The sequence below is a fragment of the Pipistrellus kuhlii genome, unplaced genomic scaffold (assembly GCF_014108245.1).
Source record: "Pipistrellus kuhlii isolate mPipKuh1 unplaced genomic scaffold, mPipKuh1.p scaffold_m20_p_3, whole genome shotgun sequence".
Lineage (NCBI taxonomy): Eukaryota > Metazoa > Chordata > Mammalia > Chiroptera > Vespertilionidae > Pipistrellus > Pipistrellus kuhlii.
In genome coordinates, this window is record NW_023425529.1 from 147,304,998 (window position 1) to 147,322,784 (window position 17,787).

At 39.8% G+C, this 17,787-nt stretch overlaps 1 protein-coding gene across 1 annotated transcript in view; it reads left to right on the forward strand.

Moving 5' to 3' along the window:
- GPC6 (glypican 6) overlaps positions 1-17,787 on the forward strand; it is a 1,066,799-nt gene that overhangs the window by 952,630 nt on the left and 96,382 nt on the right. The window contains exon 6 of the mRNA XM_036458148.2: positions 17,051-17,194. Within this exon, the coding sequence (XP_036314041.1) occupies positions 17,051-17,194 (144 nt within the window). The remainder of the gene's footprint in view (positions 1-17,050; positions 17,195-17,787) is intronic.

A 17,787-nucleotide genomic window follows, 5' to 3' on the forward strand; every position in this document is an offset into this window, starting at 1 on the left:
ACTATGTAGTTTTTCTCCCCTACAAGCGACATCCATGAAAATCAGGCATGCACTAAAGTCTAAAATCTACATTCCAGCTAATAACCGGATGGTTAAATATTTCCCCTTTTCTAGGAACTCTCAGTCACTATTAATAGTCTCATCACATTTGAAGGTCTAGATTTCCAGACTTGCACTGGAGTATTTACATAAACAGAGACTTTGTTAACTCTAATAGGTGAGCTTCAAGTGAGACTAGAATCTGTTTCCTAATTGCAGGCTTGACATCCTGAGATTTGTAAACCTTATAAAAGACAAAGACTGTTTACTCCAGGATATTAATGACAACTTCTTCTTAGAAAATCATTTGCCTTATTACAGCAGTTATGTATAGAACTCATTCCCAGAGTCTCTTTCAGAAAAGCAACAATATTTATAACTGCCGGCTCATCCTTATTGGGTGCTTCCCCCCAAGGATTGTGCTGTGCTTTACATTTATTACAAGGAACATAACAATGCTTGTGAGGAGATAGGTCTTCTCCCTAACTCTCCAGATAAGCAAACCAAGGCTTAGCAAAGTTAAGGAATTTATGAAGATGTCATGGTGCTTGAAAAGTACAATACATAGAGGAGTGTGTGACTGCAGAGCCCACATTGCTGGTCAATGCATCACAATGATGTGGGTGCCTACAAGGCCAGTCTCACATAAGGCAGGGTTTTGGAATACTTGCTGGATAGATCAAGTATTAAGAGAAGGTTCATGAAGAAGGTAAGGAAACAGAGGAGATAAAGCCAGGACTCAAGTTGTTTGTCTTTCTGTCTGATTCCATTTATAAATTTACCTAGAACTTCTCACCATACTAAATGTTACCAAACTATTTCTTATATGGACCACCATTCATTGCTTCAAATCTTTCCTAGTTTTAATAGTATAAAATACTAGAGACCCAGTGCACAAATTTGTGCACGGGTGGGGTCCAGCCAGCCTGCCCCAGTGGGGGCCCATTGGGCCGGGCCAGTGTGGAGGAAGAGAAGCCAATTAGAGCCTGGATCAGGCTAGTTGGCTACCGCAGTGCATGTCATAACCACCAGTCATTCTGGTTATTCTGGTCATTCCACCATTCCTGTTACTAGCTTTTATATATATAGATATGAGTGTACATTTTCTCTCTTCTTCTATTTCAAGGCAAAAGATGAACACACCACAGTTCTAGATATGAATTCTCCCTCCTCTAATATAGTGATTCTCATCATATCTGAAGTAGGGAAGACCTCATCTTTTATACTTCATAAATTAGTTATATTTGCAGATTAATTAAAAGACCCATTGCCACTATCCATGCCCATGCTCCACTCTTGTCTTAGATCTGTTTTTATAGGTATTCCTCTCCTATTTAGCCCATAGCTAAGCTATTAGGGCTAAGGCACACTGACATTCCTTTTAAAAAACACACTAGAGATCCTGTGCATGAAATTTATGCACAGATAGGGTCCATAGGCCTGGCCAGCATTCAGGGCTGACTGGAGCCTTCCGAGGCCTCCCTTCATTTCGAACAGCCTCCTGGTGGTCAGTGCATATCACAGCGAGTGATCAAACTATATATTATCTAGCCAATATTTATAATCAAGTTATAATAACATTATGGCACTCATCTTAAACTATTGATTTGTATATATTTTGTACAATATACTGTATATACTTGAGGCCTTGAGCATGGACTTGTGCACTGGTGGGGTCCCTTGGCCTGGCCTGCTCTCTCACAATCTGGAACTCCTCAGGGGATGTCAGAGAGCCAGTTTTAGCCTGATCCCTGCAGAACAGCCTGAGGACCTGACCAGTGCATGAATCTGTTCACCAGGCCGGTTTCAGCACAATCCCTGCAAGCCACGCCTAGGGACCCCACCAATGCAAGATTCCATGCACCAGGCCTCTAGTATGCATATAAAATCTTTGGTTAATTTTTTCCTACCCTCTCCCCCCTGGATTTCATTAGTCTGTTCCATGTTTCCATGCCTGTGCATTGAGCATCTGCCCTTTGGTGATCATTGCATGTCATAGCTACTGGCCGGTTGGCTGGTCAGCTGATTGGCCAGCCACTTAGGCTTTTATATATAGAGATATATATATACACATGTTTGAAGGCTTGGGGTGGGGGGGGGGGAGACAGCATTTTTAAACTTTTGTTGGTTCTTTTTGAACAAATAATCACTGGTAACAATGATAATCATCATGCCTACCATTAGTTGAGAAGCTCCTATATTCATTCTTTCAACGAATTCTCTACTACTTATCAGGCCTGGGAAATAGCAAAGGACAAAACAGATTATCTGCTTTGTGTCAGTCTCTTTCTAAATGCCTTGCATATTTATTTCATATCCTTACTGCTATCTTGTAAAACATTGATTCCCTGGTTTTACAGACAGAAATTATTGTATTAGAGAGATTGCATAGCTTGTTAGAGGCGTTGAATCTAACAAGGGGCTGATCAGGGATTGCAACCCAGATCTGTCTGATCTAAAGAAACAGATTTTCCCAGTGTGCTACTGTTTCCTCAGTGTCTTTCCCCCAGAACTAGACATATTTCAGCACTGAGGGACTAGCCAGCTAAGAGAGCACTGTTACCTGAAACCTACTACAGAGAACATATTGATAAGAAACACAAGCTGCTAGTTCTCTGAGCCCCAACTAACCTTATTGTATTCACCAACTTCACCATCTTCATCAAAGACAGTTTCCTTCATTATCCTACCACTTCTTTTTACCCACCCAAATCAAAGAATTTTGCAGGCTTTTGAAAAGTTCCCAAGAGCATGGAGAAAAAACTTTGAATCTCTGCCTGTGAATTTCAAATGTGTTGATAATCTCCTTCTTATTCTATCAGGGAAGATGAAACTCATCTCACTCAATATAACTTAAATATATTAGGAGTAATTTCAAATATAATCCAGAAAAAGATTGGTTTGTCAGATATAATCTAAATTAAGAAGGAAGACTTACTAAATTCCAATTGAAACCATCCATTCAATTCATACTTATTACAGACGAGAGTAGAACCCATTAGAGAAGAGCAGGATGGCCCTTCAGGTACTTAATTTTCTCCAGACAATTCTTTCTGAATCTACAGCTCAAGTAAAGACAGGAAAAAAGCTTCAGAGAACAAAAAAGTAATATAATAATTTCTGCCTCTAGCTGGCAGGTCTTTGTTTCCTCATCTGTAGAATGGGGGTTGATTGAAATGTCCCCTTTTCATCTCTAACATTTAATACATTATCTTTTCATTAATTATTAGGTTTCTTTTTCTAGTGTCTAGTTAACATTTTTTTTCTATGGAACTTTTCCTTTCAATACATTCAGGTAGAAATAACATCTTGGGGATTCACATGGAAAAAACATCTTCTTTTAGCTATGAGGACATATTTTAGAATTTAGTTTAAATAAATATGTAGATACATGCATGTAAAACTTTGAGTCCCTATATTACATATGTTCTTAAGGCAGTAAACATTATTCTTTGTGGTGTGATTACTTGTGTAATTACCTCCTTCTTCTGGAATTATAAATTAGTGGAGGACAGGAACTATATCTTGCTCATCCTTACATTCTACAGAGATTCATCTTAACATGTCATTTTACACATGGAAGAAACAGTACATTCTGTATAATTGAATTCAGAACATGGAAGTATAATGCCACAGTGAGTTCAACAATGAGGAATAGAAATGACCTTAAAATGTACTTGAAGTTAGTCTAGTATTCTTGAAAATTGCATAAAAGTTACAAGGCAAATTATTTATCTGTCTAAAGTCAATTAATTCACATTAAAAAGGAGGATGCTGCTTGAATTATCAGAGGGATCACTTATATTGGATAAATATCTAACCACAATGGTGTACACCTGAAAGTAAAATAATATTGATTATCTACTGTAATTGGAAAATAAAACTTAGAAAAATAAATAAAAACAAAATATTCTTCTAAAAAAATGAAGATGCTAGTAGCATTTATTCCTGGGATCATTTTAGAGTAAAGTGATACAATCCATGCAAAATGCTTAGCATAAACTATATCAAATGAAAATCACTCATAATAGTTAAGCATTGTGATAATTGTTATTGAAAATGTCTATAATACAGAAATTAAAAAGAGCATTGACTCCATAGTTTTACCTCTTTGATGTAAGTCTGGGAACTTATCTTTAGTATCTAAGATCAGATGAACAGGTTTGGTTGGTATAAATACACTTGCGTTTAAATCTACTCATCCATGTGATATTTTCAATAGCAGAGAATCACCTCAAAAGGGACACAGACTTCTGCCTGGCCTATGACATGGCACTGAATAAATGTCTAATCATCAGACCTTTGAAAGAACAGACTATTATAGAAGGAAACACAGAATGGATGTAGACCCTGTCAGCAGCCTGACATCTGGCATGTGCCTATTGGCAGCACCAATGCCAACAGAGCAACGGTTTAGAGGAATTTCAGTGGCCTCTGCCTACTATCACATTACTCCTACGTTGACGTGCTCCGTTGACAAGTGGTTCAAATCCCTTCTGTCTGATCTCTGAGAAAAAAGAAAAAAAGCCAATGGTCATGCAATTTACAAAGCTTTATTTCTATTTCTTCTTTAGTTTCTTTGTTTTTTGCTTTGTTGTTGTTGTTGTTGTTGTTGTTGTTGTTTGAGAGAGAGAGAGAGAGAGAGAGAGAGAGAGAGAGAGAGAGAGGGAGAGAGAGAGATTCTCTCAATGATTTCTAAATTCAGAATATTTTTTCTGGTTATTCAAATTTTAAAGTTTACATTCTTCCTATCAGCTTTCACTTATAATATTCTACCAAGAAGCAAGGATTTAAAACATCTTTTATTCTTTGATTCTTCATTTCTATATTAACACACACACACACAACTAGAATCTGAGAATCTGTTCCATTCCTGTTTGTAACATCAGTGGATAATAGGACCAGATTTTTCAGATGCTAGATACAAGAAGGGAAGGAGACACCATTTTTTCATAAAGTAAAATGAAGTTTCGAGAAAAATACTTATGATGAATTTTCAGACATGCACCCAAAGCAAACTAGTTTTAACTTTTCTTCCATGTAAAAGGAATATTGTTTTCCTCCTTTTGATGATAAAATGCAACTCCCGATAATCCATAACCTTAGGAGACTTATCCTAAGATTTTTCTTTCACTTGAACTTTAGGCCAAAAGATGAGAAGATTCCATTTACTGTAGTGTACTCAGAAATCCGTGATTGCAACTTAATTCAGTTTTTAACACACACTTAGAGCATTCTTTTTTTAAATTAAATTATTATCGGTGTACATATTTTACTATTGTCCTCCTTCCTGTACATACCCTCCCTCCCCAGAGTTGTGTGCATTGGTTGTACTTATACGCATGTATACACCCCTATGCTCATAGAGCATTCTTAAGAACAGAGGTTATCGGCTCACTCTCCAGAAAGTGTTCTCCCAACCTCTTCCTGACTTACAGAGAACAGTTTCCCTAGAACTGTGCTTCCCATGGACAGTAGATTACTGTGTCAAGGTTAGTGTTAGCGGCCTCTTCCCATTCTCACAAATACATGGTTGTTCCAGCACTTAACAATTCCCTTCACTCAGGGATATGCAGTCTGATTTGATCCTGTACAATCATTGCCAGCCAGTCAATATTTAGACATGTAACTACCTCTGTGTGGTTATCACCACTTGTTCTGCAGGTAAACTTGGAATAATACATGGCTTTCTCTTTCTTCGAGTACAATATGTTCATCTCTTTCATATCACCTGCTCATTGTACTAAAATATATTGTAAACATTATCTAAGTAGCTTAGATGCCCTGCAAAGTGAAAAAAAATCAATAAATTATTTACTAATACATTTTACTTGCCCGCTAGACAATATATTTTTTAAACATAGTGTTCACTGGGGTGAGTGACAAAAAGAATTCTTGTGTAGAAAATCCAGGCTGGCTGGGACACAATTTTCTGAGCTTGCTTTAGCAACAGTAGGAGTTTTCATCCCAAATCTCTCTCTAGCCCAGATTACTCTCCCAATCACATGTTTATCCAGCTGTCTGCTGCACACCTCCACCTGCCACCTCAAATATACCTGTCCCAAACTGAGCTCATGGTCCTCTCACAAACCCTTCTCTTCCCCAGGGTCCTCTATCCCAGAGAATGCCTCCTACTGCTGTTTGGTCCTTGCCAGAAACCCTGCTGGCTCCTCTTCTTTACCCTCATACTCAGTCCATAAGGAAACCAATTAAACAGCCATTCCAAATATCACTTGAATTTATTCACAGCAGCTCTCTAATTCTATCACCTCACACATGGGTTATAGAATCCTGATTAATTTCCTGCCTTTAGTTTTGCCACACTCCAGTCAATTTCCCACACAGCAGCCAGAGGGATTCCTGAAAAGTGCAAATATGTTCACTTCACTCTCCTGCTTGATATCATTCCACAGTTCTCTGCTGCCATTAGAATAAAGCCAAGAGGTAGTCCTGCAAGATGTTGTCCTCACCGTGGCCCTCCAGGCCCAGTACTCACTACTCTCCCCACCTTATATTATTGAAGCAAAAACTTATTGAGCATCTGTTACCATGTGAATACCATACTCAATGCTGGGAGTAGAGGTCATAGTGAATAAGACCAACAAAGCCTGAGTCCTAACAGAAGCTTTAATCTAGGAGGTAAGGTGTGTGGCGCCAGCACAGCCAAGGGTTTGGCGAGCCTGAGGGAGGGCCAGTGAAGGATGAAAAAAAAGATAGACAAAGAGAATAAGCTGGGTCTAGGTGGATCTTCTGTGCCTGGCTGAGGCCATGGAACAGATCCAGACTACAAGCTAATGCTTTACTTTATAGTCAGAGGTAAACAAGGTAATTTACAATGTTCTTGTAAGTTCCACTTGTTTTGGCAGCACTTGCTGCCCCTCCCACAGCCCATTAGCTACCTAGGAAAGATCTAGGGAGCATCACAAGATCAAGCTTAATTATGCTTAGAGGGCACAGCCTTCTAAGCTGGGACTTGTTTGTGACTTTGCCAGCAGGTCAGTCCAAGGCTTAACCCTATAATCGCTCCCTACAGTAAGGGAACCTCTATATGTACCAAACATATGGAACAGCCTTAGCTCTGTGGCTCAGAACTATCCTCTGTCATCTATATGCTTTGGTTCCTGCTGTTCCCTCATCCTGGAACATGCTATCTTCTTCACCCCCCCACTCCAAATACACAGCATTTGCCAGGCATACTCCAACTACTTCACTCCCCAGGCAAGATTCCCTAGAAGACTGGCCCCTATTCACAGGAAATATGCTACTTTGTAGTGTTTCCCAATTTCTGTGGTGATTTCAAGCTACCAGCACGATGTCAATGAACACAGAGTAGCACCCCATTATATAGTTGTATGTAAGTAACCTCAGGATATAATTGGCATGATTTGCCTCAGAGCATAGATAACAGTAAGCAATTAGAAAATAATAAGTTGTGAATATATATGACCTTTGTTTTCAATATAGTTTATATAATGTTAAGTGTATACAATTTAACTTTTAATAATCATTGTGTTTAATGACCGGCTTGCAAAACTCCTGGAAATTTATCAAGTGGTCTTGTGAGCCAGTAAGAACCAGCTCTGCCTAGCACACTGTGGCTATTCTAGGAACCTTTCTCTCACTCTCCAGCCTGGGTTAGTTCTCCCTCCTGAGCTCTCCCATCACAGTTATTACATTCTGTCATAATGGTCTGATTTCTTATCAGAACCTCATGAGCACAGGGCCATGTCTGGCCTTAGTGACACAACCATCATTTGTTGAATGGTGGGTTGAATGAATGACACAAAGTCAAGCTGATGACATTTACATGTTTATGTAAATTTTGCAAAGTGATTCTTAAGGAATCACTTTAAACCTTATAAACAAAGAGTATATAAAATAATCATTTAGCTAGGCCAATGGGGTCGGGATTTCTTTCTCTCCACACTCAAAATGCGCTTTGTGCTTTTCCACCATTCGGGAGGAAATATCAAGAGGTCTGTTGTTTAAGGAATGCAAAAGCTTCAAGGGGGGGAAAAATCATCTCCTCAAGCAAATGGAAAGAATTTATTTTGTGGAAGAACCAATTTTAAGAAGTATGCAGCAATCTGACATATTCTGGAACCCAGCTGCGTAAGCATCAGAGCAGATTATCAAAACCTTAAAACTGACGCGGTAGCTGGAGTTCGAAAATTGAAGCCAATGAAAAGCAGCCAAAACTGAAACTGATTATTTAACTTGATTCAGTACAACCCAGAATTCTCCTCACAGAATCCAAAGCCCATCTAGGGTCTTAGGGTTTGCCAAACAACTTGGCCAAGGGACCATTATAATCAATCTTTAAGTAAAGAAAAACATGAATCGGGGAACCAAGAGAGGAAGAGAACAAGAGAGGGCGGGGGAGAGGGAAGGGAATATGAAAGATGAGAGATTGTTCTGAGATGTAAGAATAAAAACCTGTTTTCTTAAAAGGCAATCCATCAAGGAAATTGTCAAACTATTGAAAGTAAAAGACTAAAAATAAAACACCCTGATAGTTAAAATATTTGTGCAATCCCAAACATTGTATAGTGACTTTATAGCTAAAGAAAGAAGTCAGTATTTAAATGTTTTTAATTTATATTCAGGAAAAAAAAAACTTCATAGGATATTAGCAGAATACTGTTGGGAGCCAGAGAAAAAGTGTGAAATGAGGTTCTAGGTAATCTTATACCATGGTGATGCTACTTGCTGCTACTCTTCTTGCTGCTACTGCTAATGAAATTTTTTTAAGTCTTATAACTTCACATCTATTTACTAATGATAAGTGGATGTCCCATAACTCTCCCATTTCAGTTCCACGTTTCACTTTCACTTGGAGAAAGGGCCTCCAGCTCCGTGCTGAACCCTGACAGGTGGGGGCAGGGCTGTGCTACCCGCAGCCACTGTGGTGGAAGGGAGGCTCTGCCCCAGCCCACGCTGCCGTCCACTTTGCTATGGGAAGCGCCAGTGCCTGAGATGTGCACCCGGTTATCTCTAGAACCCATGGCCCTTGGCTTGTCCACCTGACTCTTTTGTACACAAAGTCCTCTGCTGTCTAATTGGCTTGTCAAGCACAGGGAGTAGCAATTAGCAAATGATCAATAGGACTTTTCAGAGAAATGCAAATTAAAACCACAATGAGATATCACCTCATGCCTGTCAGAATGGCTATCCTCAATAAGTCAACAAACAAGCGCTGTCGAGGATGTGGAGAAAAGGGAAGCCTTGTGCACTGTTGGTGAGAATGCAAATGGGTGCAGCCACTGTGGAAAATAGTATGGAGTTTCCTCAAAAAATTAAAAATGGATCTGCCTATGACCCAGCAATTCCACTTCTGGGAATATATCCAAACCTCAAAATGCTAATGTAAAAGAATAGATGCACCCCTATGTTCATTGAAGCATTATTTACAACTAGAGGCCCAGTGCATGAAATTCGTGCAAAGGTAGAGTCCTTAGGCCTGCCCAGCAATGAGGACAGATCAAGTTCTCCACCTCCCAGCCTCCCCACCTCCTCCTTTGCTTGCTCCCTCACCACCCCATCACTACAGCTGGCCGCCCACCATGTTCCACACCACCCCCTGGTGGTCAGTGCATGATGTCATAGAGAGCAATCAAGTGCCTGGTCTCCCAGTTGAACTCCTGAGGGGACAATTTGCATATTAGATTTGTATTATATAGGATAGCCAAGATTTGGAAGCAGCTCTTGTCCATCAGTAGATGAGTGGATTAAAAAAGCTGTGGTACATTTACATAATGGAATACTACATGGCCATTAAAAACGAATCTTACTTTTTGAGACATCATGAAAGAACCTTGAGGTTACAGTATTATCCTAAGTGAAATAAGCCAGTCAGATAAAGACAAGTACCATTTAATCTCACTCATTTGTGCAATCTTATAAACAAAATAAATTGATAAAGAAAATAGAAACAGAGGCATCAGTACATGGAACAGACTGACAGAGGTCAGAGTGGGGACTGGATGAAAGAAGGTAAAGGGATTAAGTAAAAAACATATACACTTAACACATAGATACAGACAACAGTGTGGTGAAAGCCAGAGGGGAAGGGGGGTGGAAAGTAGGTGGAGGTGGGCAAAAGGTGGGGAAATGGGTATGGAAAGAGACTTTGCTTGGAGTGATAAACACATGATGCCATGTGTAAATGATGTTTTATTGAGTTGTACACTTGAAACCCATATGGTTTTATGAATCAGTGTCGAGAGAGAGAGAGAGAGAGAGAGAGAGAGAGAGAGGGAGTGGTAATATGCAAATTATCTATTAGGACGTCACAGTAACAACCATTCAACAGGTTGCATGTGCATGGAGCACCTCTAAGTCCCCCTCTCCCTCCTCCCCTGCTTCTACAGGCAGCAGTGGTAGCTCCCTCCAGCCTCCTGAAGTGGTATGACTCCTTCCCTGCTCCCATGGGTGCTGGCAGCTTGCTCCCACCTTCCATAGAAACACATGTGGAAGTGGTGGGCAGTCTACTGCATGCAATATCATGTGCTAGGCCACCAGTAAGTTAAATAAAATATTCTGCATGACAAAAAAAAGAAATAAGATTTTTCTTTGGTTATAGATATCAGGTTAAAGTTACTGATTTGGTTTTGCTTTAAGTTGACACAGAAATGGAGTAAGGGAAATATCAAAAGATTTTTTATGCATAAGATTTATTGTGTCTTCTGAAGGCAGAAATGTTAAACTTTGATTTTGAAGAGGTAATTGATTCTTTGAGACAAGTGTATAGAACATACAGCATGGCAAGTGCCTGCCCTATCCCAATGCTCAGTCAGTGAATTCTCTTTCCTTTCCTAATGCTAGTGGTCTTGATCCAGCATCTAGAAGGGTTCAGCAATCTGGAGAAGGGGCTGTATGTAATTTAAATAAGAGTCCAGAGATGAAACATAATTTTGAAAAACCTTATAGGAATCAGAGGAGCTTGGCTGAAAAGATCAAGTTCTCCTTGTCTTAGGACCCCTTGCTTTTTATTAACATAATTTGTCCTAAGGCAAGGTGGAGATATGCACATCAAAGGGCAGGGTTTCCTACACAAATCCATTGCCAGATTGGAAGAATTTGCCTATAGCTCTTCAGGTGTTTGGCCAGTAGGAGGCAATAGATTAAGATGCCCTGAGCTGTCTGGCAGCAAGCAAGCATCCCTTTCAGGTTTGGGGAAATGCCTTTCAGCCATCCCAGATGATTCTGCACTGCTGACATGTTGGAATTGGCTTCCGGCTCTTTCCAATCTTCTTTCTCTTTACAGAAATCCACCTTCTAATTGCCTTCAATAAATGTCTGCAAAAGGGAGAAATTATAAAATTTATTTATTCAAAGATTTTTATTCCCAATTTATTTTTCAAACACATGTTGTGTGGTGCGATCTCTTACAGGTTCTGGGATACAGTAATGAGCAAAATGCGTAAGATACTATTCTTCATGAAGCTTAAATTATGCATGCATCACTCTGAAAAATCCATATATTTGATTTGTTATCTGTTATTGTCCTATTTAATTACAGATTACTTCAGATGACAATACATATTCATAACTTTCAGTGTAATTTTAAGCACCTTGTCATTTTATCACATCAGCCTTGAGAATTGGGGAGAGCATGTGATCCCCAAGGTCGCACAGATGTCAGGAAAAAGACCAAAGTTAGGACTCCAAGCTTTTAAACTGTCATTCAGGACCTTTCTATTATACCACAACTGTCTCTCATGAAAATATGTGTGGAGCCAATGCAGACAGGAAAGCTTCTGTTTCCCTGGGAACAAACCCAATAGATTTGAATTCCCCAACTGGTCACCTAACAAATAGTTCATTCATTAACACTGTAATACAAATTAGAATCTAATCAGTAAATAAAAAATCCTTACTCTCAAAACATCAATTCCAATTAAATCTAGGTAGCATTAACTGCCAGCTATGTTCATATAAAACGTTAGAGTTGTTTGCAAATTTCAAAACAATTTATGGGGCTAGCGACAACTTTCCCACCATAATAATAGCTCACTGAGTAGAAGACAGACAATTTTAAAAGCATAGGAGCTGAGACAGGATTGATCTGCAAACACTGCTTCTCAGATTGCCAGCAATGGCTTTGTGGATGTATTGTATAATCAGCCTGAGAAGCTAAAAGAACACAGAGTTATAGGTATAACGCTGTGGGTGCCTCTGAAAAAGGACACATCATATTAGTTTATTTTAAGGGAAACATGTTAAGATGCTGCAACGTTCTTTAAGGAAAAGTGCTTGTATTTAAAAACCTAAGACACAGCATTCAAACCTGTGATCAGCACACCTCCCTCTCTTTCTTGTCCCTTCTAAAGGTTTCTTCTTTCAGCACTTTTCTATCTTTTATGTCAGCTTCTTTAATCTCCAAATGCCAACAGACTTCTGAGACATCATCTTAGTAATCCTCTTAAGAGAGAGGATTCATGTGCCAGATACCTTCTGGAAATCCACAGGTTTTGCAAGTCAGCTATGGGGGAAGGATAATTCCTTTGTATATCTGTAGCATCTGTCTGCATTGAGACTTCCAAATACTTTCCCAAATTACCTAATTATCCTTTCAATACCCCTTGGAGGGAGGCAGGCAGGAGGTAATACTGATTCCATTTCTTCAAGGAGTGGAGCTAATGATTTGTTCCACAATGAGGTGGCTTAGCCTAAAGCTGTATTCTCTAGAAACTTCAGCTGCGAAGAGAAGACCTTGAGTGTCTTAAAATAATATTTCTTCTCTCAACTTAAAGGTAGTGGCTGGTGGAATGGCTCACAAAAACCTCTGAGTAAATGCGATTACATCCAAATCACTTCTTCTCTAGGCCAGTTGAAACAAGACTCAGTGTGTCCCCGGGTATGTCTCCATCATGTGAGAAACTCCTAGGCCAAATAATGTTGGGAAACACTCAGTGCACATGTTAGCATAATGAAGCCCGCTAAAATACCTCATTCAACTCTGACCCACAGACTCTATTGTTTACATAATTGCTGTCAGCTCCTGGAAATAGTATTGTGTGGAAAATATTTAAGAAACATCAGCTCACATGAGTTTTCCCCCCCTTCAAATCTTATTCAGAACTCAAAGCTTCTAGAAAAAACAAACCGTGGAATGACATAATTATCTCATTATTATCAAGCACCTACCCAAGACATTGGCTTTTCTGTTTTCCTGCCTTGTGTGTTGCATTTTTATTATCAGAGCCTATCTTCATGATAAATAATATTCTTATTTCCGTTTGACAAAGCAGTCAACTAAGGCTCAAAGAGGGTCCTCTGATGTTGGCATGGCCAAGAGCTGTCCTCAGCTCCATCTGCTACCTAGCTACATACTTACCCTTGGATCAGTTTCAGACCTTTCAATACCATCTTTAGGCTCATGATCCAGAACTGCATCTTCAGCCCTGACCCCTATGCAGAGAATCTTGATCTACCTACACTCATTTAACCTAAGGTCCCTTCCCCCACATAACTCCCCTTCAATTTCTTCCCTTACTCCAAGTAGGAAACATTGGGGTACCCAGACCACCAGGAAAAAGGCTCATTGGTCTTTGAGAGTAATGCAGCCCTGGGCCTCAAGAGCCACAGAATGTTGTCTTTTTGCACAGCTGCTGTAGCAAGATCAGAAAAGAGTTTGAGACAGTCCCAATGTTCTACACAAGAATCCCTTTGACCACTCACCACGAGAACTCAGTGCTTTAATAATACTTTGTCTAGCCAATAGATTGCATGTATGAAAAATGAAATTATTGTCACTTTCTAAGTCATCTAGGTTGTACGACAGATATGTGTTGTTTAAGAAATATTTTTTATGCTTGGTCAGCATTGTCGACCTATGAACCAGGAGGTCACAGTTCGATTCCCTGTCAGGGCACATGCATGGGTTGTGGGCTAGATCCCCAGTGTGGGGCATGCAGGCGGCAGGCAATCAATGATGCTTTCTCATCATCAATGTTTCTCTCTCTCCCTCTCCCGTTCCTTCTCCCTTCCTCTCTGAAGTCAATAAAAAAAAATGTTTAATAATAACATATATTCTCCACATGAGAATCATACATGCTTTTAATTATGCCCAAGTGAGCACAGGGAAAGTTGATGCCCTGGTCTCCTCTGCCACTATTCCCTTTCGGTTTTGTGAAATTCTGAAAAACAGTTCTTGATTCTCCAACTTTGCATTTTCACACTAAAATGTCTTTTCTTCTGACAAGTCCCTTTTTCTGAGGGTATAATAGACTGTGTTGAAGGACCTTCTGGATTCATCTTTGACATATGGTGCCAGATTTTTATGTAGGTCTCCATAATTATGAGTCAGTGTTTTCTTCGGTTTGGATCATAGATCTGGCAATTTCTTCTCTCAAGCCATCATTACTATACAAACCTGATACAAATGATGGAAAGCTGCTGGGCAATATTAAGCAACCTATATTCTGTTATAATTAACTAAAGACTTGTTGCACGAAATTTGTGCACGGGAAGGGAGGGTGTCCCTCAGCCCAATCTGCACCCTCTCCAATCTGGGATTCCTCTCACAATCCAGGACTGCTGGCTCCCAACTGCTCACTTGCCTGCCTTCCTGATTGCCCCTAACCACTTTTGCCTGCCTGCCTGCCTGATCACCCCCTAACCACTCCCCTGCCAGCCTGTTTGCACCGAACTGCTCTCCCCTGCAGGCCTGGTCACCCCTACCTGCCCTTCCCTACAGCCTGGATCCCTCTCAACTGCTCTCTCCTACAGGCTTGTGTTCCTCCCAATTGCCCTTCCCTGCAGGCCTGGTCGCCCCCAACTTCCCTGTTCTGCCATCTTGGTCATCCCTAACTGCCTTCCTCTGCAGGCTTGATCGCCCCCAACTGCCCTCCCTTGCAGGCCTGGTTCTTCCTAATTGCCCTCCCCTGCTGGTCATCTTGTGTCCACAGGGGACAGGATCTTTGTCCACATGGGGGCAGCCATCTTGTGTGTTGGAGTGATGGTCAATCTGAATATTACTCTTTTATTAGATAGGATACCTACCACCCCCCTCCCACACAAGTGGTAAGATTTTCTGTTATGATGAAATATCTCCTAAATCACTCATATTCTTTCAAGGCATGTCTTGTACCAGTGATCTAACTTAAACAGTGAGCCATATTTTTCCCAAAGGGCGAATTAAGGTTCATTCATTCTTTCAGTGTCTGGCTTCAAGAAATCTCGGCAAGACCATCAGTATTGTTTTGCCTCAGGGCTTTATACTTTTTTAAAAAGCCAGCTGTCATATTCAAAATTATCCATGATAGCACACTCCACAGAAACCTGGAGCTTTGGAAATGTTAATGCCCTCCCTCAGCAGTGACCTTGCCGCTGGGAAGTGATTGAGGCACTAGGGAGAAAGGGGCCTGCTATCTTTATAGTGCTGGTTTACACCATCAACCTCCGAAATTGTGCAAGAGAAGAATAATCAATAGTGTGTTAAGACCAATCTCCAGGAATGCCAAGACAAAGCGTTCGGCTCTATGGAATGCTGAGCTCAAGGAGAACTTTTGAATACGACACAAGAGAAATGACCTGTAGTGGTAAAACCAAATGAATTGTCTCAAGGTAGAATTTGTCACTGGGAATAGCACTCAAGAGCTCTCTGTGTACTTCAGTGAAATCCCATAATATGCCTGATGAAAAAAATGCTGACTTTAAAGCTAAACAACACAGAATCAAATTACAAAACCAGAAGGAATGTGTTCTAAACTCACACATGTAACTTAAGAATGAGCTGATGTCAATAGTCCCAAAAAAAGTTTACTGGGGAGAAAATATACATATCTAGGAATAGAATCATCTCCTATGTAGAAATGGGAGAAACATAAAATTAGACTTCATCAAAATTTCCTGAAAATGTTACTGTATTTCCTGGAATTCTGGTAAAGGCATTATCTCTCAACCAGCAGAGAGTGGGAAGTTTCTAAAAACAGCAAAGTAGTTATCTCCCACCACCCGGAGTGAAATCACTGTAGAGAAGATCTGCCAGCACCATCCCTAAGGTCATTACAATTATATGTTTAATTTCCCATGGCAACCCCAATTGTGACATGAGCAGCTGTCAACAGCAAAATTTGAAGAAACTATCATTATGTGGATTTCACTAACTTTGCTTGTCCTATTTCCACACCATTGCTCAAGAGGGTGTTTCCAAAGAATAAGGTTCTCATTATTCAAGGTGGAATCACTGTAGTTCTTTTATCTTATAGATGAAATACAGTTGTCATGATAATAAGAATTCCAAATGGATGTTTATCAAATGCCAAATTCAAGTGTATAAAAATGTCTGGGACATGATTCCTTTAATCCTGCAAGCATTGTATGAAGTAACTATTACATTTCTTACTTTTAACACAGTACTTCCCTCTTATCCACGGGGGATATGTTACAACACCTCCATTGAATGCCTGAAAAGTACCAAATCCAATGTATATTGTTTTTTTCCTATGCATACCTACCTTTTCACTTAAAGAAAGCATTTTATTGATTCTCTTTTAGCACATCTGAATTGCCATATTCAAATCGCTGCTTTTGCACTCTGGGGCCATTATTCAGTAGAATAAGGGCTACTTGAACACAGCAACAGTAGATCTGATAACCAAGTCGAAGGCAGAGCACCTCTGTGTTTGAACGCAGCTGAGAACATGATGGAGGGCAACTCTCAATGTTGTCATCCTGCTTATGTCTGCAAAAGTGCATGGGTATGGATTTGAGGCTGACAAATTAATCTTAGTGAGTAGGCAAATTCACAAATATGGAATTTGTGAATAACGAGGGTTGTTTTATTATGTTAAAAATAAGAGTCTGAGCATCAGTCACTCTGTATCTGTCTAGGTAATTCTTTCTGTTATATAGTGTAAGTGGTTGGAAATTTGACTAAATTTCAAAATCAGAGTTTATTGAAAGTAAAAGTCCTATGAAAAAATGTCCCTTTGCATGCTTCCATATCATGATCTTAGAAGAAATGAATTGTGCAACTGGGTTAAATTCTCCATGTTTCTTCCAGGTCTTTCAGGGATGTGGCCAACCCAAGCCTGCTCCAGCCCTCAGGTCTGCCCGCTCAGCGCCTGAAAATTTTAATACACGGTTCAGGCCTTACAATCCTGAGGAAAGACCGACAACCGCAGCAGGCACAAGCTTAGACCGGCTGGTGAGTTCTCGCGAATAAATGGCCTTGTGGCCGCTGTCTGTTACCAGGGTTATTCTTCAGAAGACGTGACGGGGAAAAGTTGGTTGTGAAAGTCATCTCATTCTGATATCTGCTCCTAGTCTTAATTAGAATATTGAAAAGTAATGAGATCTTCCTTTTAGGTCAAGAATTAGATTATTTAAGAAGTCTTATCACCATTAATCCACTCCTGCAAAGGCCAGATTTTCAACTTCATATTTCTTCTGAAATATTAATTTGAAGACAGTTACTCTGTCTCCCGGCAATATAATTATACAATAGCACACTTCTCATTCATTTGCTTTAGTTATTTATTCAATTATGGTAGTGGGACTTGATTATGAATTCTCCTTATATGTAAAGTTTTCTTGCCAAGAGACCCCCAAATCAAGGTGAATGAAATGCCATTTGTGTGTGTGTATCTTTTAAAAGTTGAAATTCTTGGAAATAGTCACCCTTTGTTCCATTTAAATGTGTGTCAAATGGTCTCTAGCAACAAAGCAATTTACGTAGAGAATACTGTACAACCATAAATGTAGTAGACACAACTTGAATGTTTTAAGCATCAAATCTTG